A 24,911-nucleotide genomic window follows, 5' to 3' on the forward strand; every position below is an offset into this window, starting at 1 on the left:
AAGATGCTGGCATTATACAAACCTAAGCATTTGAATTAACTCTTCCTTTGTGAGGACTCCAGTTTCATTAACATCATGCATTGAAAACATAAATTGTAACTTGCTTTCCACAGAGCCTAGAAATAAAAGCGTCTGATGTTATACAGGCAAAAAACAGGCAGAAATCACAGTAAAAATGTGTCATTCTAAACACTGAATATTCAAGAATTAGAGAATATGCTTAGTTTAGTCCAAAGTATTGACTTTTCTGCAAAATAACACAATAGCTATTTTGTTCCCTTTTCTTTATTTTATTTTACTAATTGTATCAAAGGGCCCATGTACAGTTTAAAGGGAGCCTGTCAAAAGCTTTTTCCCCTATAAGTGACGGCCACCACCAGTGAGCTCTTATATACAGCATTCCAGAATACCGTATATAAGAGCCCAGGCCGCTCTGTAGAACGTAAAAAAGACATTCAAAATTCTCACCTAGGGGGTGGTCTGGGACGATTGGTGTTGCTGCTCTTGGTCCGGCACCTCTTCTCTTCTATCGATCACCGTTCTTCTGCCCAGCCCCATGTAGATTAGGTATCCTACATCATTCACACAGAGGCCTCCATTGTGCTTCTGCGCAGGTGCACTTGATCTGTCTGACTGAGGGCAGCGCAAACTACTGTAGTGCACTTGCGATGGCAGTCTTTGACATTTCCTCATACCTGCTCACTACAGTACTTTGTTCTGCCCTCAGCCAGGCAAATCAAAGTGTGCCTGTTCAGGAGCGCAATGGAGGCATCTGTGTGAATGATGTAGGACACCTCATCTACATGGGGCTAGGTAGGAGGACAGCAATCGCAAGAAGAAAGGATGCACTGATCCGAAAGAAGTGACACCAATCCGACTTGACTGCCTCCTAGGTGAGTATACTAAAGGTCTTTTTTACATTATACAGAGCCCCCTGGGCCCTTATATACAGTATTCTAGAATGCTGTATATAAGACCTCACTGATGGTGGCCACAGCTCATAGTGAACAAATGTGGTGACAGGTTCCCTTTAATATCTGACAAATCTGCTGAACCAGATCACCATCTAATATTTATGGGGGTCTTCGGACAATGGTTATTTTGTACATTTAAAGAAAAGCCAATGCATAAGAGTATTAGGCTAAGTTCCCATGTGCAGTAATCATCCATGAGAATGAATCCAGCAGCAATCCTTTGGCAAAAAAGTTGTTTTACAATAACTGATTTCAGCTGGATCTGTTTTTTTAGCATTGGAGTCTATAGAAAATGGATCTACTGTAGTAACCAAAAACAGATCCTTTACAAAAGAAAGAAAAATGGATGGATGGCTAATTAACTGATCTGTTTTTCATAGATTTCATTTCTAAAATAATGGATCCAGTTGTAATCAGTTATTTAAAAAACAGACAAAAAAAGTTGTGTCTGCACAATTTTGTGATTGCTGCCGGATCTGTTGTAACGGGTGATTCTGGAGATGTGAATATAGTCTTAACAGATGATATTGTGGAGAAAGGCTTGGACATGTTCTGTTACGGCACCTGAAACTATTGTTTTCCCTAAGGGATAAGTTTTTGCCAAAATGTTCGTATTGACCCCTACTGAAAATTCATAATAGCTCAGGCAAGCCCATAGTAGATGTGCACCGGGAACTGGAGAGATAGTTGTTAGTTGAACTAGTATGTGTCCAACTGCAATTAATGTGTACGGCAACTTTCAAGCCAGGGCTAGACCATAAATTAAGTTGTCAACTCACGTATCATGTATTTGGGTCAGGTCAGATGAGTGCTCTTCACATACATAAGGACAGCGCATGGACCAATGTAAGTAAATGGGTAGTTCTTATTTTCTACATTATCAATGATTAGATTTTCTCTCAAAACTATACTATTGATCCATTGTTACATTTTTTCCCAAAAAGTACTTTAATGCTGCTTGCTAAGAAATTTTGAAAAAAATAAATAAAAAAAAAACATTCTTACCTTTCAGTAACATACACAGTATATGACAGAACTCCTGAAAGGACAGGTATCCATTGTCATCCTTGTCAGCCACAGAAAACATGGCTTCTACAAAATGGGCATTAGGATCGAGCCCTAATGATTCTGCAAACTCTTCCCTTGACAACTCACACTTCAAAGCTTCAGAAATGTCCTGTTTATGAATTACTCCTGCATCTTTCTTTTCAATGTCAAACACCTAGGGGAAAGGATTATATTTTATGATGCACATTTAATCATAAAACAGTCTTAAAAAAGTAGCAGCTGAACTGAAATGATAGGATTTTTGTAAGGACCATAACAAAAGGGGGCTTTACACGCAGCGATATCGCTAGCGAACATACACGATCCCGTCGTTTGTGCGTCACGGTCAAATCGCTGCCCGTGGCGCACAACATTGCTAGGACCCGTCACACATACTTACCTACCTAGCAACATCGCTGTGGCCGGCGAACCGCCTCCTTTCTAAGGGGGAGGTTCGTTCGCCGTCACAGCGGCGTCACTAAGATGCCGCCCAATAGAAGCAGAGGGGCGGAGATGAGCGTCCATAATATCCCACCCACCTCCTTCCTTCCGCATTGCTGGTGGCCACAGGTAAGCTGTAGTTTGTCGTTCCCGAGGTGTCACACATAGCGATATGTGCTCCCTTGGGAACGACGAACAACCTGCGTCCTCAACAATCAACGATTTTTTGAAAATGAACGACGTGTCAACGATGGATGATTTGGTGAGTATTTTCCATCGTTAACGGCCGCTCGTTGGTGTCACACGCAACGACGTCGCTAACAATGCCGGATGTGCGTCACGGAATCCGTGACCCTGGCGATATATCATTAGCTACGTCGTTGCGTGTAATGGGGCTTTAAGACTAACTATACGCAACAACGTAGAGCCACCAAAAGCTGGGAAAATATTTAGAGTGCTGTAAACATTCTCATTACTGTACTTACACTTGCAAACAAAGGATGTCCATGTGGATTATAATGATGGATGACCTTCAGAGTTCTGTGCTTTACATTTCTTTGCTTTATTGTTTTATTATATATTAACATATGTACTTTAAAATTTCCATCAAAATATAAAATACTTTTAAAAGTCTTACATGGGAAAGAGAGTTCCTGAAAAACGTCTCCAGCATTTCTTGTCTCCTTTTCTTGGAAACAGATTCTTTTAATAAGTCTCTTTCTCGTAATTCAGTAATGTTATAGGAAACTTCATTTGCCGCAAAAAATTCCTTAAGCTTTTGGATGAACCCTGTACGATCCATATAGTCATTAAAAAATAGCACCTGTGTTACAATGTAAATGAGAAATTAAAATATTGGTTAATTAAAGTGGTTTCCCAGATTTAGAAGAAAGATTTTTTTTTTTTTACTTTAGCGCTATATCTGGGCCTGAGCTGTAGCGAGTATTGCAGCTCATTTTCATTCAAAGGGACCCTGATCTGTTTTCTGTCTGGAAGCCCTCTAAAGCCAATAGAAGATTATAAAAATAAATCCATAATCTTACCAAGTCATACTCTTTGGGAATTTTCACACGAGCAACTCTGCTGCCATCATTATTGGAGAGGGTGACCTCTACATTCTGCTGATGCTTAAAACTGATTTTCCTAGTCTTGGTTTTCTTGCTATCAACAACCTTCATTATTTGATCTGGATGCAAATGAATAAAAACTTGTTGGAAAGGTTCCTCCTCTCCACACCATTCTGAGGCTAGAAAGATAAGTTATATTGAAAAAGAAGATGTTATACAGATGCAAAATCGGGAAACTAAGAGAGCAATCACATAATTCATATAGTATCTTAGGTTGAAAATAGACCTAGGTCCATCTAGTTTAACCTTCCTCCACCAATTATATATTTTATCATTAATTTATAACCAACAATGTTGTGTGTAGTGAGGAAATCATCCAGCACTTTTTTAAAAGCTGTTGTAGTATCTGCCATTACTACCTCATGTGGTAGGACATTCAACAGTCTGACTGCTCTAACTGTAAAGAACCCTTTCCTATTTAGCTGCCGGAATCATTTTTCTTCCACTCGCAGTGAGTGCCCCCTGGTCCTTTGTATTGTTTTTGGAAGGATTAAGTCATCTGCCAGTCCTTTATATTGACCACACATGTATTTGTACATATAAATGAGATCTCCTCTGAGACGTCTTTTTTCTAAGCTAAACATATCTAACTTTTTCAACCTCTCATCATATGGGAGGCCTTCCATTCCTTGTAGTAGTCTATTTACCCACCTTTGAACTGAATCTAACTTCTGAATATCCTTTTTAAAATGTGGAGCCCAAAACTGGATCCAATATTCCAGATGTGGCCTTACAAGTGATTTATAGAGGGCTAACAATACGTTGGGATCACAAGATCTAATCTCTCTTTTTATACACCCTAAAATCTTGTTTGCTTTAGCAGCTGCTGCTTGACATTGAGTGCTGCTGCTCAGCTTATTTGTAATGAGAATACCCAAGTCTTTCTCCTGTTCTGTAGTCCCAATCACTAAGACAAACTTCTGAGCGCTGATGTAAAATGTGCTTTTTACACTCTATATTCTTATATTTTGGAGTGGCTATTGTGGTTTCCCTTCAGGCACTTTGACTCTTGTGTAATCTATTTACCTTTAAAGATGATCTGTCACCAGGTTAAATGGTTCAGTTTTTTTCTCTTTTTTTATTCCTGAAGTTTACCTGAGTATTCTATTTTTATTTTTTTTTATAAAACCACCATAAGGTTCTACAGATATGTGCCTTTTTATGTGCTAATCTTGATGATCTTTACCAAAGGGGTGTGGCTCACAGGATCACCTAGGGGTGTGTCTTTAGGGTGCTCTGTGTTATTACTAAGTGAGCACAGCTCCCTTGGCAAGTTAGCACTAAAAACATAGGTCCATAACTTTAAAAACACATTGTGGATTTATAAAAAAAGAAAAAAATATATACTGCTCAAAAAAGTAAAGGGAACACTTAATTGTGTTCCCTTTTTTTTTTGAGCAGTATATATTCAGGGGATCTATGGGAAAAATTAAGAGCAAAGACTGGGCACTTTAGACTTGGTGGCATGTCCTTTTTAACAAGGAACAGTAGTAAATCTTTTTTTAGTTTATATAATAGTGCTGGACTTAAAGGGAATCTGTCAGCAGGTTTTTGCTATGTAAGCTGAAGCCAACATGATGCAAGGTTTAACACAGGAAATGCAGTGCTGCCAGACTTGTCACAGTCTGGTCTGTTGTTTATTTGCTATGTTTGTTTAAACAGCAGGACCTTTATCATTGCTCTGATTACAATGTCACACGCAGTCCAGCACGCTCCCCCTCTCTATAGAGATCCTGGTTTGGGCAGGGAAGCTCACTCAGCTCTGCTACATTACTAAATCTAAACATTTTGATTGTGTCAGAATGGCTGCACCCAGTAATCTAAATAATACATCATTGGATTCAGGATCTCAGTCCCTACACCATGCTAGTCTCAGATGAGGTAGCAAAACCTTCTTATAGATTCCCTTTAAGGGTAAGCACACCGGGCAAGTAATATGGAGCGAGTGGAATGTAATAAAAAAAATCGCATTCCACTTGGACCAATATTACTCTTTGGGGCCACTCCCATGAGCAATTTTTTTCTCAGCCCTAATTGGACCGAGAAAACAATCACAGCATGCTGCGGGTGGAATGCGATCCTGTTCCACTCGCACCCATTCAAGACTATGGGAGCTAGAGAAACATCGCTTTGCACTTGCATTACAGCTGAGTGCAGTGCGATTCTCGCATCAGCCGGCAACGGAGGAGATAGGGAGATAAATCCCTCCCTTCCGCAGCGCCGGCCCTTCCCTCCACAGCTGCGGACAACAGTCGCATGACACTATGCTCCCACTGTGCTGCGAGCGTGAGCCAAATGTCATGCGAACACTCAAACTAATCACCAGGTGGCCCTAGTCTAATGATACTCCTCTCTAGAGACCCTCCACATTATGCTGTATACAGATCCTACTAAGTATCTAATTTGTAACATAATTTATATATATAAAAGTAACATCTAAACAGCAGCGTGTTACCTGCAAAGCCTTCTCTGTTACTCATATTACTGACTCCGCAGCCTCCAGTCTTTGGCTGCATTTTGAGGAAAGTGTGCTTTCGATATTTTGCTACCAACAATGCAATAATTAAACTCACTGAAAACAAAAGAACATATGGGAAATAAAACACCATATTGATGAGACAACCTGGTGATATTTGTATCATGCAGTGATAATAGTGATATCCTAGGCTTAAGAAAAGCAGAAAATGACAGCTTTACCTATAGGAAGACAGCAAAGAGCTGCAATTGTAATTCCAAATCCAACAGCACATCCTTCAAAGTAATCAGTGACCATAAGGGGGACACACTCCTCCATATCTTCAGACTGCAGCTGTTTGGGTTGAGGACACGAATCAGCTGGGAAAAAAAAGTGTAGGTTGTTTTACTTGTGTATTATGAAACTATTTTCCATCTGCTTCAACACCGAACTTTGTCATATATTAAATTATAGCATAAGAATATATTTTAAAATTACGTAGAAAAAGAAGCTTTCTACAAAAGTAATCTACGAAAAACCTCTTCTGCAGGATGAGCTGTGAACTGTAAAATTTGGTGTCAACAACACAGATAACATTATACACATCTAAATGGAAGAACACCATTGAGGCATAGTCAAATTATAAAAAGCATATTTATTAATATATTTTTAGTATAATATTTTTTCTAAACAATTCAAGTTTTGCAGGAGCTGTATCTTTGACCATGTACCTAAAAAGTTTTTATTTATTTTGTCTGGGAAACAGGTTGAATTTAAAAAAAAAAAAGAGTAGAAAATCTTTCTTTTTTTAATTTAACTGTGTGTATCTTTTTTGCAAACCAGATTTAATTAGTCCTGTTTGACAACCATACCTATATTACAGTCTATTTTATTTTTGCAAATGTATTTACCTACCTAGCATTTCATACTATATCCTTTTCTGGCAAGAAGTGAAATATTAAGATTAAAAACAATTTCAAAATGTATTTATAGCATTGTACAAAAAGTATGGTAAAACAAAAGTGGCAATTTACAGGGTAGTGGAAAAGAGGAAAAAAAACACTACGGCTAGCAGCAGCAGGTGCATCACCAAAACTACATTTATCTGGGCAGTAGCATTGCTAAAAACTGGTCAAAACTGACCTCCCTTGTTTCTGACAAGCATACTTGTGGGGAAGAAGCTGGTGGTGTTATTGGTTCAAAAGTTGTCTCAGTCACAGCAGGATGAGGTTCTGTAAATAGTTTGCCTGATCACGACTAAGAGGGATAATTTGTGGACAATTTTTCCAGTATTAAGAAGCACCCCTATGAACATTTGTATCCTCTAAGTATATTGCAATCATCATATTATTTAGCAATGTATTCATACAATTGTTCATATTCTACCCAGTTAATTCTTCTCTTTTCCATTAGGTCTGTGACATCACGTGATTAAAAACAGACTAGCTGAATCCTTCCAACTTCCATGTAGAACCAAGAAGTCTCTTTTTTTTGCATGAGTCTTGAGTCATCACTGGAAAAGTCCCTGGCAGTGAGTAGGAGGGAAGCAACTGACTCTTGAGTTGAAGAGGCAAATGATTAATGCAGGAAAAGAGAAGACTTAACTGGATAAAAGGGCAAGAGCAATTGTAAGTACACAGTGCTATATAATATGATGAGTGCAATATATTAAGAGGATAAAAACTTTGAAGGAGGTGCTTCTTTAAAAACATGAAAAATCTGTCAGTGCACTTCGTTATTAAACAGGCTGTTGATTACCTTTTTTATGAGATCACTGATATTATTTAGACTGTGTTTGCATTAAAAAGTTTGAAGGGGATTGGATACCGTCCTAGGAGATCTCAGAATGTTATACACAATTTTTCAGGACAATTGAAGTATCTGCGATGATAAAACTAGCTGAACTTAGCAAATTAGATCTTACAAAAGTTCAACACTCTCCAGGTAAAAGAATTAATTAATATTTCATGTTACCTTCATAGAATAGCTTAACATATAATTTTTGTAGAGATTTAACATAGTAATTCCAAAAGTATAGTATAAAATATCACGTTCAGTGTCTTCTAATGAAGGATTTTTAAAGATTTCAAGCTATTAAATGATAAATGGAGTGTTAGAACCCTTGGACTTTAATTACAGACATCTAATATCAGTTGTGTCTAACTGAAAAATTTAGTTGATCCATTTCTTCATATACAGACAATTAAAAGTATTGTCTGGGATGAAAAAAATGTCTACTTATAGGGCTGCAGTGTTAACAATGAACAAACTCACTTATAGCTATGCAGTGACGTCCTGACTACAGCGCATGTGACCATTGCAGCCAATCATTGGGCTCAGTAACTCTGTTGACATCTACAACTCCAGCCCGGTGAGCCCAGTGATTGGCTGCAGAGGTCACATGTGGTGTAGTTGTGACATCATTGCTGCAGCCTATCAAAAAGGCCCCAGCAATAGCTAAAAACCACAATGGTAGTGAGGATCATGAATATAGATGAGTTTCTTATTTTCTCCAGCTACAACTTTATTGGGGAAAATGTGTCTGGACAATTCCTTTAAATAGGTTTTTTCCCACTTAGTAAATATGGCCATGCTCTTAAAGTCTTATTAGTGGTGGTTTCACTGCAGTGATCCCTATAAATCACTAGAAAGAAGTGGCAGCAGCTCTTAGAAAACTGTCGTACCCATTTGGACAGTGTTGGTTCTTCTTGGCTTTCATCAGACTATTGATTGGTATTGAGGAATGGTCAGAGTCTAGGTGCAGTGTTTTTTTACTTTAATTTAGTCTATCTCTCATTGAAATAACACATTTTCTATTATAGCAGCGAGGACTGTAGAATAAAAGCGTAATAGGGTCTTATCCACAAAACTAGAATTTTAGTAAAAGGTTAAGAACTCACCTATAGAAGTTGTGCCAGTCACAACCCCTATAAAGGTATGTATCCAACGGTGAAACAGCTGCAGCCCCGGGTGTAGTATTTCAAGGTTTGGAAGGAGACGGGTTGTAATGCCACGCTATTCACCACTCCAGAAATATAAATGATTAATGTCTTTTTATTTCATGCACAGGTCTACGCGTTTCAGGAGTACTCAGCTCCCTTCATCAGGGCATCAGGCAAAAGAACATCAAATCTGCTGGTTACATGGATGACTCACCATTATATACCCCTACAATGACGTAAAAGAAACACCCACAAAAGAAAAAAAATTGGCTGGATGGTTTAAACTTGAAAATAAACAATGACGCATTATACAGATATAACCCAGACAAGTCAATAATAATATAAAAAAATACACAGCAATTTTAGTATAATAAGGAATGAAAAGTAAAATGTTATCATGTGAAAATAAATAAAGGAATTATTTTTGAAAAAAAATGTATTGTTTGTGTCTTGAACCTACAATTACAGCAAAAGTTGTGATTTAGGGATGTGTGAAAGAAACACCAAACCCTCAATCTATGGCTCTACTAGTAAGGATTACTAGAAAAAAGAAAATTTTGAAATGGACCTGACCTTATATCCATTTCAATTTTTTTTTTCTAGTAATTCTTACTATGGGAGCCATAGATTGAGGGTTTGGTGTTTCTTTCACACACCCCTGAATCACAATTTTTGCAGTAATTGTAGGTTCAAGACACAAACAATACACTTTTTTTCAAAAATAATTCCTTTATTTATTTTCACATGATAACATTTTACTTTTCATTCCTTATTATATTAAAATTGCTGTGTATTTTTTTTATATTATTATTGACTTTTCTGGGTTATATCTGTATAATGCGTCATTGTTTATTTTCAAGTTTAAACCATAATGCCAAGTTTTTTCTTTTGTGGGTGTTTCTTTTACGTCCATGTAGGAGTATTTAATGGTGAGATATCCATGTAACCAGCAGATTTGATGTTCTTTTGACTGATGTCCTGATGAAGGGAGCTGAGTACTCCTGAAACGCGTAGACCTGTGCATGAAATAAAAAAACATTATTTATATTTCTGGAGTGGTGAATAGCGCGGCATTACAACCCGTCTCCTTCCAAACCTTGAAACATTTTCTATAGGGGAACAATTATGGTTACCCATAAAATATTGTTCTCAATGTGGTAATAATAAAGTTTAATACTTAAATCGCACCAGTAATAAAATTATTTCATTACGCCAAAAATAGCTTCTGAAAGGAAAATAATTTCAAGAATCTCACTGTTTGTCCAGCTGAAGACGTTGTTCTGCATTACTGTACCCAATTCAGTGACCGCGACGAGGACATGATGAAAGGTGGTATTCCTTATCTCAGATATTTCATCGTCTGTAAATAAACTACACACCAATTGCGTACGTTAGCATATTGTTAGAAGGACAGAAACTACATTGTTAGGAAATTATTGCTTATTGCGAAAGTTTTCATGTTTAGGGTTTTCCATAAGCTGAGTATTGTATACCAGCAAACAGACACTTTAATGACGTTACTTGACATTTTTTACCTCCAAGATTTTTTTTTTTGCAATTTTATTTTGTTTTTTTTGTCTATCCTAGAATTTTTTTTTATAGAAATTGTATGTCACATTTTTATGCATTGGAAATATAGGAATATAGGGAGTCTAGAAAGGTATTCCTCATATAAACATTAAGTTCAATTGTAGCTCATTTCATTTGTTTGTATAAGGATATGTAGAACTACAGTGAACTGAAGCGAAAGGATAATCACAAAAAGTGACAGCAAGATAAGACAAGAAGGCATTTGCGCTCATCGAGTTATCTAATCATTATTATTATACTGTGATTTTCTACAATATAGTTTTATTACTTGCCAGCGTCCTCACTAGCACCTCCGCCCGTCATTTCTATGGAAAGTCCACTCCCTGTATGTTCCCTTTTTGTCATAGTGATATTAACTAATATTAAATCAAAACAATATTATTTCTTTCTGACTAATTTCTTGTTAAATTCTGGTTATCTTATGTGGTGGTTTTGATTTAGAGTAAATACAGAAGGAAAAGATAGAGAAGGAATTAGGAAGTGCAAAATCATAACTAGAAACTTTCCTACAGTCATTATTTCATACCCATATATTAGTGTTATTGGGCTTATATTTATATTCTTTGACTAATTCTACATCTAAGCGCATAATAATAATGATACTATGTTTCCCTGAAAATAAGGTCTACCCCGAAAATAAGCGATCTGATGTGTGTGTGCTTCCACCTGATGTGTGTTAGTGTCAGCCGGAAGGAGGGGAGGACTGCTGTGGATAATACCTGCTGGGAGCGCCCGCCAAAGATCGCAGGTGGACCTGGTAGCGATGCAGACATCTAGAGTCTGGTATGATTCTCTTTTTTGGGGGTAAACCTACCCCCAACTCATGTTTCCCCAGAAATAAGCCCAAGCCTAAAAATAAGCCCTTGCACATTTTTTGGGCCAAAAAGTAATATCAGGCAGTGCCTTCTTTTTGGGGAAACACAGTAAAAATAATAATAATAATAATATTGACTTCTCCATTTACAACTTCTTTTACTTCATTTTCTCCAGTTTAGATAGAGCAAAGTCTGTGAGACTGGGAGGTGATGGCTATTGGACTCTATATATTAGTTTTGTAGATGAATAAAAAAATTAAAAAATAAAAGAAAAAAATAGTATATTCAATTTTCACAGCCTGATGATTGAAGCTAAGCCTCCACCAGTTGTCTATTCTGGCATCTTTCCTTGGAGAACACATTCACACTTTCCTTTTCTATGTGTTCTCACTAGCTGTCAGATCAGCAGAAGACACAATGACGTTTTATACTTTTTATTGCTCTTTTAATAAAGGATTTATTCTATCCATGTAGAGTTGCTTTCTTTTTAATGAATATTGTGCAATTGCAACAGTATAAGGAGACTATTATTAGTGTTATTATTAGTATTTAATGGATTTGCAACTTAACTTTTCAGTGATATATTCCTTATCATTGAAACCTCCTGGCTTGTGTGGTCTATAGATTCTTATATTCATCTGCTTTGGTGTTTTTGAGGTGCGTTCATTAAAGATTTCTTCTGACCCACTTATATATATTATATTTATCGAATATGCTGAAGTGGTGTGAGGTTTGATAATGGAGCCAATGGAAGACAGAGCATTCATCAAGTTCCTTTCTGCTATCAATGAATACAACACCCAGCAAGTGGAGGCTGCCATTTTGGAAAATTGCAGTGTAACCATTCGCCACCTAGCCCAAAATGTCATGATTCGGGTGAGGTCTATGGAAAAAAATCCAAGACCATCTTCCTATGTATAACGTTTCGGCTCGCTGGGTTCCCCAGCTGCTCACACCTTTCCACTTGATGACTGCTCTGTATTTCATTTGGTCTATTATCACACCTCACACAACTTTAGCACCTTTAAAAGGAAAACCGGTATCAGTTCAGAGTTGAAAATTGGCACATAACCTAGAGAGACTTATATCATTACACACATGCCGTTTCAGCCACCTGCAATAAATAGATGTAGGTCAAGGGAATTCTTTAATTAACGCTCCTCATATTACAAATTTGGTCATTCCAATAGTGATCATTATCAAACAGGTTTATATATAAAGTACATTACATCATGTAATAATGAACAAATAGCTGTATTATTGTACCCAGTTTGGTAATTCTACCTAAATACGCTACTAACAGATGATTTTACAATACAGTTTAATAATACAGTATAAGCTTAATGAAATACTTACTCATTTTTGACATTTTCAAACCAAAATCTGTCCCCTTCTCTTATTCGAACAAATTGACTTAGAATAATTTCGGATATAAGGTCACCTGGGCTACCATCAATTTCTGACAAGATTCCAGGAATAAGCTCCAAATTTTCAACATCATCGCCATACAATTTTTTAAGCTGTTTAATAGAAATAAAGTATCACTTATAAGACCTGCCAAGTATATTTAACCATTTATGGTTTAGATGACTTTGGAAAAATTAAAGTTAATTACAAGTGGTTGCCTCCAAGGTTTACTCCACATGCAGTTAGGCGTTTACTGGACCTTTGGTGTCCTGCATATAAATGTCCATTATTCACTGGTGGGACCTCCCTCTGGGGAACCTCTTGTACTCTGTCAGGGATGGACTACCTCAATTAAAGGAGTACTCCACAAGAAAGAAAGGGCTATTAAGAGAGCACAGATGCCCCTCTCAGAGTGGTAGTACAATGCTGATAAATTTATGTACATATTCTTCATCCATACACCTGTCATATAGAAACCACTTTTCACAACTAACCTGTGGCACCATAGAGCTTCTTCCAGGAATTAAGGTTGTCCACTACTCGGACAACCCTATCTACATTGTTATATTCTCCGTATAAAATAAAAACATCCTGTACTTTTCTCCAGTGTTTGTGCCATTTCAGTGGCTTGTGTCACATTATGCCATGTGAGCTTTGCAGCCAATCAGGGGAAGCTTCACTCAGACGTAACTGACAACTAGAGGAAGTAAAAAATAAACAGCCCATCTCACTTCTTCCAGATGTCTGTTGTGTCAAAGGAAGTGAGAGTGGAGCAGCCGCTGACTAGCTATAAAAATCATTTGGCATATCAACGTCCCGTTCCAATGTCACTGAAATGGTGTCGGCACTGGAGATGAGTATAGGCGGTTTTTATTTTGTACAAGAGAATAGACCAATTGAGAAGGGATTGTCAGAGTAGTGGACAACCCCTCTAAATTTACATATGCTAATTTAATGATCTGTGCTTGCTCACTACATACAAGATCTCTTTTTCTGAAGTAGAAGTAATTAATGACGTAAGTAATGCTTCTATAAAGGTCACAGCATTTTGCCGATCGGTACAAATAAATTTGTAATATGACTATCAAATACGGTGTAGTGTAATAATATAAAGTCACACGAAACAAGAGACTTATCCATTCTTATTCAGAGAATGATGATGCAAAGAAAATATTTCCCAGTGATATAGAGACAATACAATAAACCTCCATCATACATACAATTGTATACTTCATACCATATACTGTATCAACCACCACTGGCATAAACAATACAGTACTCACCATAGTACTTACCATCTCATGTCTCTATAATTAAATTCTGATTGATATTTATGTTTAAAGAAAATTATTGCAAATTTATAAAGGTATTAATAATTTATGAACATTTTAAAGGAAAGGTTTACTAACCTGATCTCTTATGTTTGGATTGGTGATATTGATCCAGTCTATAGTGGGAAGTCCATAGTGCTTCCTCAATTTGTTATAACTAGGAAGACCCATGTCTCTCCCACGTAGGATACTGGTAGCCATTAAGTCTGTTCGAGAATATTTAATCTGTCCATACCAGTAGTCTAAAAAATAGCAAAGTCCAGGGTGAATCAGTTTTATTTTTGTAAACAGTATTCCATTACTATAAGTAAGGTTATCAAAGGTAAAAGTCAAAGATGACACTAGAAATAATGTTTGTTTTTAACATATTTTACCTCTCAAATCAGACACTACGATGTGATCTTCCTTCTCAGCTATTTGAGAACACATGCCCAGCAACAAATTATCAAAATCATTCATGGTCTTCAGGTTAGGATTCTGAAAATATAGGAAAAAATAAATTTAAAGTAGCTATCTCATGAGAGTTATTTAATCTTCACTATGTGTCAGAGTTCCGGGATTTCCAGTTTTCTTTTAAAGGAGCTTGCCCTTTGTTAACATGGAGTTTTCTGTTCTGTTGCCCTACTTCCTGTCCATCTGTTTAAAAGCCGCCCCTAAGCTTAGTCCAGTTGCCTGAGTATACTGCTTCCTGTGTAGTCCTGCCCTGCTGCTCTTGGTTCCTGATTGATATTTGGATCCTCTTGAAAAACAACCGACACCGACTCTGGACTTCACATGGTCTCATCAAGCTGTGCCCGGACTCCGTCTGCCGTCTTTGGTCGGCACTTCTGCCCGGTTCCTTCCGTTTCGTAACCACTCTGGACTCTCATCACGTACGGACACTTTTGGACTTTACCTATTGCCCTTTGTGTCCCGGCTGCTGCGCATTTAGGCCTTCTGGGGTGATTGCCAGACAGTCCCTGTATAGGGGTTCGCTCTTGGTGGTCTCCCTGGGGGAGTCCGGTGCGTGGCCCCGGGAATTCCCCTTCGCTCCGATCCTGGAAGTTATTTCCTGTGTTTATGTTCTACTGTGTTTTTGTTCTGTTTATGTACATATTGTCGGTTGCATATTATAAACGTTCTTGCACCAAGAACTCGTCTCTGGTTGTCATTGCCCTAACGCAATCGAAATCCTCAGTACATACAATAGTATTACATTATACTCAGGCCATCAAGAGGATTTCGCTGGGGCAATGACTGAGACACGAGTAGATCAGCTTTTTTCCATGATTAACTCCTTGCAGCAGGAGATGGAGGCGGTGCAAACTAAGCTTAGAGATGTGGAGGTACAGCTGGGCCATGATCATCAGGTACTGGGTCCGGCTATTCAGGATTTGCAAACCAGAGTGGAGGCTCAGGAAGCCACCCCCACTACGTCCGTATCAGCTGCCGGTATGCCTAGGTTACCCCCATTTCGTTTCAGTGGTGATCGTAGTCAGTTTCGTGGATTTGTTAACCAGTGTATACTATTTTTTGATGTACATGCTGATTATTACCGTTCTGACCGGTCAAAAGTGTTATGTATAATCATGTTGTTAACCTCTCGAGCACTGGCTTGGGCTAATCCGATGATAGAGAACCGTGATATCCGTTTAAATCACCTGGATGACTTTTTAACAGCAATGGCGCAAATGTTTGATGATCCTAATCGCCGTGCTACCGCTGAATCGGCTCTCCTTTCCTTACGTCAGGGAAAGCGGTCTGTCGTCGAATACGCCACCGAGTTTAAAAGGTTAGTGGTAGACACCGACTGGGGAAACAATGCGTTATTGTCAGTTTTCAGAAAAGGTTTGTCCGGTACCATCAAGGACGAGTTAGCTCGTTCTGAATCTCCACGGGATTTTGAACTGTTTCTCCAACACTGTGTGCGTATTGATACCCGCTTGACGGAACGTAGACAGGAAAAATTGGCAGCTTTAAACCGGGTAACCAACTTTGCGTTTCCTTCTAGAGAACCCGCTCTTAAGACGCCACGGGAGGCCGAGGATGTTCCTATGCAAGTGGACTCTCTACAAAAGCGAGAGACCAACGAACGTCGTGAACACCGGCTCCGTGAGCGTTTGTGTTTCTATTGTGGTCAATCGGACCATTTCCTGATTGACTGCCCAAAACGTCCAAATCGCCCAAATAAGGTACTGGCAGCAATGGCAGAGTGTGACAACACGGACGCAGAGTCCGATATCTCTGAGGCAAGTGGATACCTGGATGCGGTATTTCCCTTGACTGTAATGTCAACTTCACCTAAGGACTCAGAAGGGAAAAACACCCATTGCTCGCTTCCCATTCAGATACGGTGGGAGGGACAGTTAATTCCTACATTTGCTATGATAGACTCTGGGGCAGGGGGAAATTTCATGGACTCTTCTTTTGCCAGGAAACACGGTATCCGGACTCAACAAAGATCCTCACCGGTTACCATGGAGACGGTAGACGGTTCTCCATTAGTTTCTGGACCAGTTGATCGGGAGACAGTACCCCTAGAATGTGTGATGAAACCAGGTCAGCAGGAGACCCTTGTTTTCATGTTAATTTCTTCTCCCCATTTTCCGATAATTTTAGGAATTCCTTGGCTGCGGTCTACAAATCCAGTCATCGATTGGGAGACTAAAGAAATATCCTTCCCACCCCAGAGTGGTCCGACCATTAGTCCAACTGTACCAGTTCCCGTAACACCGAAGGCGGAGGGCACTGTACAGGTACCTGTTCTACCCCCGGTTTATCATGACTTCGCTGATATATGCGACAAAAGAAAAGCAGATCGGCTTCCCCCGCATAGACCATATGATTGTCCCATAGACTTACTCCCAGGGGCAGAGATCCCGTTTGGTCATGTCTACCCGTTGGCGGCACCTGAGTTACAAGCACTAAAAGACTACATCGATGAAAGTCTAGCCAAGGGATTTATTCGCCCTTCTACCTCACCAGCAGGGGCACCCATATTTTTTGTGAAAAAGAAAGAGGGGACTCTGAGACCTTGTATCGACTACCGGGAACTAAATAAGATAACCATCCGGAACCGGTATCCGTTACCGTTGATTCCTGAACTATTGGAGAGAGTTCAACAGGCAAAGATATTCACTAAATTGGATCTCCGTGGGGCATATAATCTACTCCGCATACGTCCCGGGGATGAGTGGAAAACAGCGTTCAGATGTCGGTATGGACATTATGAGTATCTAGTGATGCCTTTTGGACTTTGTAACGCCCCTGCGGCTTTCCAACACCTAGTCAACAATATTTTTAGGGATATAATGGACCAATTCATTGTGATTTACCTGGATGATATCTTGATCTTTTCTGATTTCCTACAGGAACACCAGGAGCACGTCAAGACAGTACTTACCCGTCTGAGGGATAACCACCTGTATATTAAACTGGAGAAGTGCGAATTCCATTGCTCAAAAATACAATTTTTAGGATATGTCATCTCTCCTCAGGGACTGAACATGGAGTCTGGCAAGATACAAGCAATTCTAGACTGGCCGGAACCGGGAAACATCAAGGAGGTACAACGCTTTGTCGGTTTTGCTAACTTTTACAGATGCTTTATCCGTAACTTTTCAGAGATCGTCCGTCCTATCACTCTGTTAACCAAGAAAGGACAGAAGTTTGTGTGGTCTGCCCAGGCCCAGGAAGCTTTCAATCGTCTCAAGGTTTGTTTTACCTCAGCACCCATACTAATACACCCGAATCCCGCACTCCCCTTTATTGTGGAAGTCGACGCTTCCGATTATGCATTAGGGGCTATCCTTTCCCAAAGGACTGGGGACAAGAGTCTCTTGCACCCGTGTGCTTTCTTTTCTCGCCGGTTGTCCCCTGCAGAAAAGAACTATGACATTGCGGACAAGGAATTGTTGGCGATTATTTCAGCTTTTAAGGAATGGAGACACCACTTACAGGGAGCAGCGCAGCAAGTGATAGTTCTCACAGATCATCGTAACCTGGAATTTCTTAAATTTGCCAGGTGCCTGTCTCCACGGCAAGCCCGTTGGAGCTTGTTCCTTAACCAGTTCAATTTTATCGTTACATACCGTCCAGGGTCACGTAATGGGAAAGCCGATGCCTTGTCCCGAATCCACGCCATGGACTCCGTGCCTGGAACCCCGTCTCAGACCGTGTTATCAGATGCCAATTTCGTTGGAGTAATCCAGGACCAGGACTTGTGGAAGGACATCAAGCTGGCCTATGATGGTGACGTATTTCTTGCTGCCCCCCCGAATGATGTGACTCTTGTCCTTCGGAATGGTGTGTGGTTGAGAGAGCGACGTATTTATGTCCCGGAGGCTGTAAGACTTCGGGTTCTCAAATTGGTCCATGACTCCGTGTTGGCAGGTCATAGGGGGGTACAGAAGACGCAGGAATTTCTGAGTCGTTTTTTCTGGTGGCCAACCTGTTTAAAGGATGTGAAAGACTATGTCCACTCATGTGTGGTTTGTGTCCGGTGCAAGGTCCCTCGTGTGGCTCCTACGGGACTCCTTCAACTGTTACCTGTTCCATCTCGCCCTTGGGGATCCATCTCAATGGATTTTATTGTGGAGTTGCCAGTCTCAGGCGGTAACAATACCATTTTAGTGGTGGTGGATCGGTTGACCAAAGCTGCTCATTTTATTCCATGTACCGTTCTTCCCTCAGCCGCAGAGACAGTGGATTTGGTTATCCAGAATATATTTCGATTGCATGGGGTACCAGATGAGATCATCTCTGACCAGGGCGTGCAGTTCACGTCTAAATTCTGGAAGGGGTTTTGTTCGGCACTCCGTATTGATGTCTGTTTGTCTTCTGCATACCATCCTCAGACAAATGGGCAAACCGAACGGACTAATCAAACCCTGGAGCAGTACCTACGATGTTATGTCAGCCATCTGCAGGATGATTGGTTGAAGCTGCTTCCTTTGGCGGAGTTCTCGTATAACAACACTCAGAGCAGCTCCACTAAGGTAACGCCCTTTTTCGCTAACTTGGGTTACCATCCGAATGTTTTGCCTAGGTCACCGGTGGCGGTTTCGGTGCCAGCGGTGGAGGACAGAGTGACGGAGCTACGACAGAATCTGGAGGTTTTAAAGGACTCTTTGGCTTCGGCTCAGGAGCGTTACAAGAAGTCGGCAGACACTCACCGGAAACAGGCACCTATGTATAAGGTAGGGGACTCGGTGTGGTTATCCACCAAAAATCTGAGATTGGGTGTTCCTTCGCAGTAGCTGGGGCAGAAATTCATCAGTCCGTTTAAGATCACCGGGATCGTGAGCTCTGTGGCCTGTCGGCTGAGGTTGCCGCACCATTTGAAGGTACACCCGGTCTTTCATGTTTCTCTACTCAAACCTGTGTCCCCTAAAACGTTTCATGGTCGTATCGTGCCTCCTCCTCCGCCTGTGATGGTTGATGGCCAGGAGCAGTTCGTGGTTGAGGACATTATTGACTCCCGGCTCCATCGGCATCGGCTTCAGTATCTGGTACGTTGGCAGGGGTACTCCCCCGAGGACGATTCCTGGGAACCTGTGGGTAACATTCGAGCGCCCCGGAAGGTTGCTCAGTTTCATCGGAGGTACCCAGACAAGCCGGGCCCTGATCCGTCCTGAGGCCATTTCTGGGGGGGAAAGTACTGTCAGAGTTCCGGGATTTCCAGTTTTCTTTTAAAGGAGCTTGCCCTTTGTTAACATGGAGTTTTCTGTTCTGTTGCCCTACTTCCTGTCCATCTGTTTAAAAGCCGCCCCTAAGCTTAGTCCAGTTGCCTGAGTATACTGAATCCTGTGTACTCCTGCGCTGCTGCTCTTGGTTCCTGATTGATATTTGGATCCTCTTGAAAAACAACCGACACCGACTCTGGACTTCACCTGGTCTCATCAAGCTGTGCCCGGACTCCGTCTGCCGTCTTTGGTCGGCACTTCTGCCCGGTTCCTTCCGTTTCGTAACCACTCTGGACTCTCATCACGTACGGACACTTTTGGACTTTACCTATTGCCCTTTGTGTCCCGGCTGCTGCGCATTTAGGCCTTCTGGGGTGATTGCCAGACAGTCCCTGTATAGGGGTTCGCTCTTGGTGGTCTCCCTGGGGGAGTCCGGTGCGTGGCCCTGGGAATTCCCCTTCGCTCCGATCCTGGAAGGTATTTCCTGTGTTTATGTTCTACTGTGTTTTTGTTCTGTTTATGTACATATTGTCGGTTGCATATTATAAACGTTCTTGCACCAAGAACTCGTCTCTGGTTGTCATTGCCCTAACGCAATCGAAATCCTCAGTACATACAATAGTATCACACTATGTTTCGAATTCACATAACAAAGGTTGTAGAAAATAGATGCATACACCACCACCTCTGCACTCACTAGTGGCTGGATGTTAACCAGAACTAGGGACCCTTATTTTTGAGATAGGTGGGACCCACATCTATCAGAATATCCCATAGGTATATATCTACCATAAACTACATTAGTTAGACAACTTTCTCATATATCTATTACATGTCCAAAAAATACGATAAATGGGACTCATCTATATTAAGAGCACAATTTGGAATGCATTGCTTTCTGTCCAGAGGTGGTGAGAATTCAACCACAGCTCCCATGACAGCAGTAATCAAGACCAGTTCTGGAAACTGTGATAGATAGTGGGATCTGCATCTACTATACAATTCTTATACAATTCTGGCACATCGGGGACATGCCATACATGCATGAGATGGCAATAACCAATTTAATGTGTCATGTAGATGTGAAAAAATTCTGAAAAGTAAACATATTAGGAAACTAAAGAAATGTATCCTGTCATATAATAAAAAAATCTAATTGAAGATATGTGGTGATCTAATATTTGTGTTGCAATATTTTAACTGGAGATCAATACAGGTGTATTGATGTAAGATATATTCAATTATTGCTAAACATGTACAGTGCCTACAAGTAGTATTCAACCCCCTGCAGATTTAGCAGGTTTACACATTCTGAATTAACTTGGCATTGTGACATTTGGACTGTAGATCAGCCTGGAAGTGTGAAATGCACTGCAGCAAAAAAGAATGTTATTTCTTTTGTTTTTTGTTTTTTTTAAATTGTGAAAAATTTATTCAGAGGGTCATTTATTATTCAACCCCTCAAACCACAAGAATTCTGTTTGGTTCCCCTAAAGTATTAAGAAGTATTTCAGGCACAAAGAACAATGAGCTTCACATGTTTGGATTAATTATCTCTTTTTCCAGCCTTTTCTGACTAATTAAGACCCTCCCCAAACTTGTGAACAGCACTCATACTTGGTCAACATGGGAAAGACAAAGGAGCATTCCAAGGCCATCAGAGACAAGATCGTGGAGGGTCACAAGGCTGGCAAGGGGTACAAAACCCTTTCCAAGGAGTTGGGCCTACCTGTCTCCACTGTTGGGAGCATCATCCGGAAGTGGAAGGCTTATGGAGCTACTGTTAGCCTTCCACGGCCTGGACAGCCTTTGAAAGTTTCCACCCGTGCCGAGGCCAGGCTTGTCCGAAGAGTCAAGGCTAACCCAAGAACAACAAGGAAGGAGCTCCAGGAAGATCTCATGGCAGTGGGGACATTGGTTTCAGTCAATACCATAAGTAACATACTCCACCGCAATGGTCTGCGTTCCAGACGAGCCCGTAAGGTACCTTTACTTTCAAAGCGTCATGTCAAGGCTCGTCTACAGTTTGCTCATGATCACTTGGAGGACTCTGAGACAGACTGGTTCAAGGTTCTCTGGTCTGATGAGACCAAGATTGAGATCTTTGGTGCCAACCACACACGTGACGTTTGGAGACTGTATGGCACTGCATACGACCCCAAGAATACCATCCCTACAGTCAAGCATGGTGGTGGCAGCATCATGCTGTGGGGCTGTTTCTCAGCCAAGGGGCCTGGCCATCGGGTCCGCATCCATGGGAAGATGGATAGCACGGCCTACCTGGAGATTTTGGCCAAGAACCTCCGCTCCTCCATCAAGGATCTTAAGATGGGTCGTCATTTCATCTTCCAACAAGACAACGACCCAAAGCCCACAGCCAAGAAAACCAAGGCCTGGTTCAAGAGGGAAAAAAATCAAGGTGTTGCAGTGGCCTAGTCAGTCTCCTGACCTTAACCCAATTGAAAACTTGTGGAAGGAGCTCAATATTAAAGTCCACATGAGACACCCAAAGAACCTAGATAACTTGGAGAAGATCTGCATGGAGGAGAGGGCCAAGATAACTCCAGAGACCTGTGCTGGCCTGATCAGGTCTTATAAAAGACGATTATTAGCTGTAATTGCAAACAAGGGTTATTCCACAAAATATTAAACCTAGGGGTTGAATAATAATTGACCCACACTTTTATGTTGAAAATTTATTAAAATTTAACTGAACAACATAACTTGTTGGTTTGTAAGATTTATGCATCTGTTAATAAATCCTGCTCTTGTTTGAAGTTTGCAGGCTCTAACTTATTTGCATCTTATCAAACCTGCTAAATCTGCAGGGGGTTGAATACTACTTGTAGGCACTGTATGGCATGAGATATGATATGTCAAAGAAAGAGTCCAAGACAATAGTTGGCAACCTTAAAGAGGACCTGTTATATCTCGTGAATTGTCTGTTTTTCTAAATATTTATGGGGCAAAGTTTTCCAATTTGGTGGGCACTATGTTGCTGTAGGGGGATTTGTTAGCCATGCAATGTTCCTATCATGTCCCCACCAGAGTCCGCTCCTGCGACTTCTGCTCCGATCACCAGGCGATACCGTATTCCCGCCGTAGATAGTGCTGGTGATGTGAGAGGAGTCGATGCCAGCGGCGCTGGTGGGCACAGGCTCCGTTCATCCACTAAAGAGAGAGCGACCTCGCATCACCCCTTGTAGGTGCTCAGGAGGAAAAATATATATACAGGCAAGGATAACTCCGGCACACTACCAATTTCCCATAAGGTGTAAAGGAACACAGTACAGTCATGGCCAAAAGTTTTGAGAATGACACCAAAATTATATTTTCACATGATCTGTTGCCATCTGGTTTTTAATTGTGTTTGTCTGATGTTTACATCACATAGAGAAATATAATTGCAATCATATTATGAGTACCAAACGGTTATATTGACAGTTAGAATGAGTTAATGCAGCAAGTCAATATTTGCAGTGTTGACCCTTCTTCTTCAGGACCTCTGCAATTCTCCCTGGCATGCTCTCATTCAACTTCTGGACCAAATCCTGACTGATAGCTGTCCATTCTTGCATAAGCAATGCTTGCATTTTGCCAGAATTTGTTGGTTTTTGTTTGTCCACGCTTCTCTTGATGATTGCCCACAAGTTCTCAATGGGATTAAGATCAGGGGAGTTTCCAGGCCATGGACCCAAAATCTCTATGTTTTGTTCCATGAGCAATTTAGTGATCACCTTTGCTTTATGGCAAGGTGCTCCATCATGCTGGAAAAGGCATTGTTGGGCGTCACACTGCTCTTGGACAGTTGGGAGAAGTTGCTCTTGGAGGACATTCTGGTACCATTCTTTATTCATGGCTGTGTTTTTAGGCAAGACTGTGAGTGAGCAGATTCCCTTGGCTGAGAAGCAACCCCACACATGAATCATTTCAGGATGCTTAACAGTTGGCATGAGACAAGACTGGTGGTAGCGCTAACCTCTTCTCCTAATAAGCTGTCTTCCAGATGTCCCAAACAATCAAAAAGGGGATTCATCTGAGAAAATGACTTTACCCCAGTCCTCAGCAGTCCACTCCCTGTATCTTTTGCAGAATATGAGTCGGTCCCTGATGTTTTTTCTGGAGAGAAGTGGCTTCTTTGCTGCCCTCCTTGAAACCAGGCCTTGCTCAAGCATTCTCCGCCTCACAGTGCGTGCAGAAGCACTCACACCAGCCTGCTGCCATTGCTGAGCTAGCTCGGCACTGCTGGTAGTCCGATCCCGCAGCTGAAACAGTTTTAAGATACGGTCCTGGCATTTGCTGGTCCTTCTTGGGTGCCCTGGAGCCTTTTTGGCAACAATGGAAGCTCTCTCCTTGAAGTTCTTGATGATGCGATAGATTGCTGACTGAGGTGCAATCTTTGTAGTTGCGATACTCTTCCCTGTTAGGCCATTTTTGTGCAGATCAATGATGGCTGCACGTGTTTCTTTAGAGATAACAATAGTTAACTGAAGAGAAACAATGATACCAAGCACCAGCCTCCTTTTAAAGTGTCCAGTGGTGTCATTCTTACTTAATCATGACTGATTGATAGCCAGCCCTGTCCTCATCAACACCCACACCTGTGTTAATGGAACAATCACTAAAACAATCTTAGCTGCTCCTTTTAAGGCAGGAATGCAATGCTGTTGAAATGTGTTTTGGGGGTTAAAGTTCATTTTCTTAGCCAATATTGACTTTGCAAGTAATTGCAGTTAAGCTGATCACTCTTTATGACATTCTGGAGTATATGCAAATTGCCATTAGAAAAACTTAAGCAGTAGACTTTGTAAAAATTAATATTTGTAGCATTCTCAAAACTTTTGGCCATGACTGTAGAATTGATGTCAAATTCCTTTTCTTTTATTTTGTTGGTGCAAAACGTGAAAAAAGTGCTGTATAATTGCCCGCTAGGTGACAACATTTTGGCCTATCGGCCTTCTTCAGGTCGGACAGACTAGATTCCAACAGGACATGAAGTTAGTTGGGTATGTGGGGTACATACGTACGCGCTCAATCTGTCGTGTGGACACATATGTGGAGTCACACAGTAGATAGGACTGGTATATCGGGATGGCTCATAAAGGGATGTAGATTTATG

General features: G+C 40.7%; 1 protein-coding gene across 1 annotated transcript in view; it reads right to left on the reverse strand.

The window, feature by feature from the left end:
• The window catches only part of LOC142301686 (dual oxidase 1-like), a 92,531-nt gene that overhangs the window by 29,729 nt on the left and 37,891 nt on the right, over positions 1 to 24,911 (reverse strand). Inside the window, exons 10-19 of the mRNA XM_075342709.1 lie at positions 14,504 to 14,606; positions 14,208 to 14,371; positions 12,748 to 12,911; positions 10,242 to 10,357; positions 6,287 to 6,424; positions 6,045 to 6,161; positions 3,506 to 3,708; positions 3,100 to 3,285; positions 1,980 to 2,196; positions 23 to 116 (exon numbers count right to left, since the gene is read on the reverse strand). Coding sequence (XP_075198824.1) covers positions 23 to 116; positions 1,980 to 2,196; positions 3,100 to 3,285; positions 3,506 to 3,708; positions 6,045 to 6,161; positions 6,287 to 6,424; positions 10,242 to 10,357; positions 12,748 to 12,911; positions 14,208 to 14,371; positions 14,504 to 14,606 — 1,502 coding nt within the window. The remainder of the gene's footprint in view (positions 1 to 22; positions 117 to 1,979; positions 2,197 to 3,099; positions 3,286 to 3,505; positions 3,709 to 6,044; positions 6,162 to 6,286; positions 6,425 to 10,241; positions 10,358 to 12,747; positions 12,912 to 14,207; positions 14,372 to 14,503; positions 14,607 to 24,911) is intronic.

This window comes from Anomaloglossus baeobatrachus, chromosome 4 (genome assembly GCF_048569485.1).
Source record: "Anomaloglossus baeobatrachus isolate aAnoBae1 chromosome 4, aAnoBae1.hap1, whole genome shotgun sequence".
Classification (NCBI taxonomy): Eukaryota; Metazoa; Chordata; class Amphibia; order Anura; family Aromobatidae; genus Anomaloglossus; species Anomaloglossus baeobatrachus.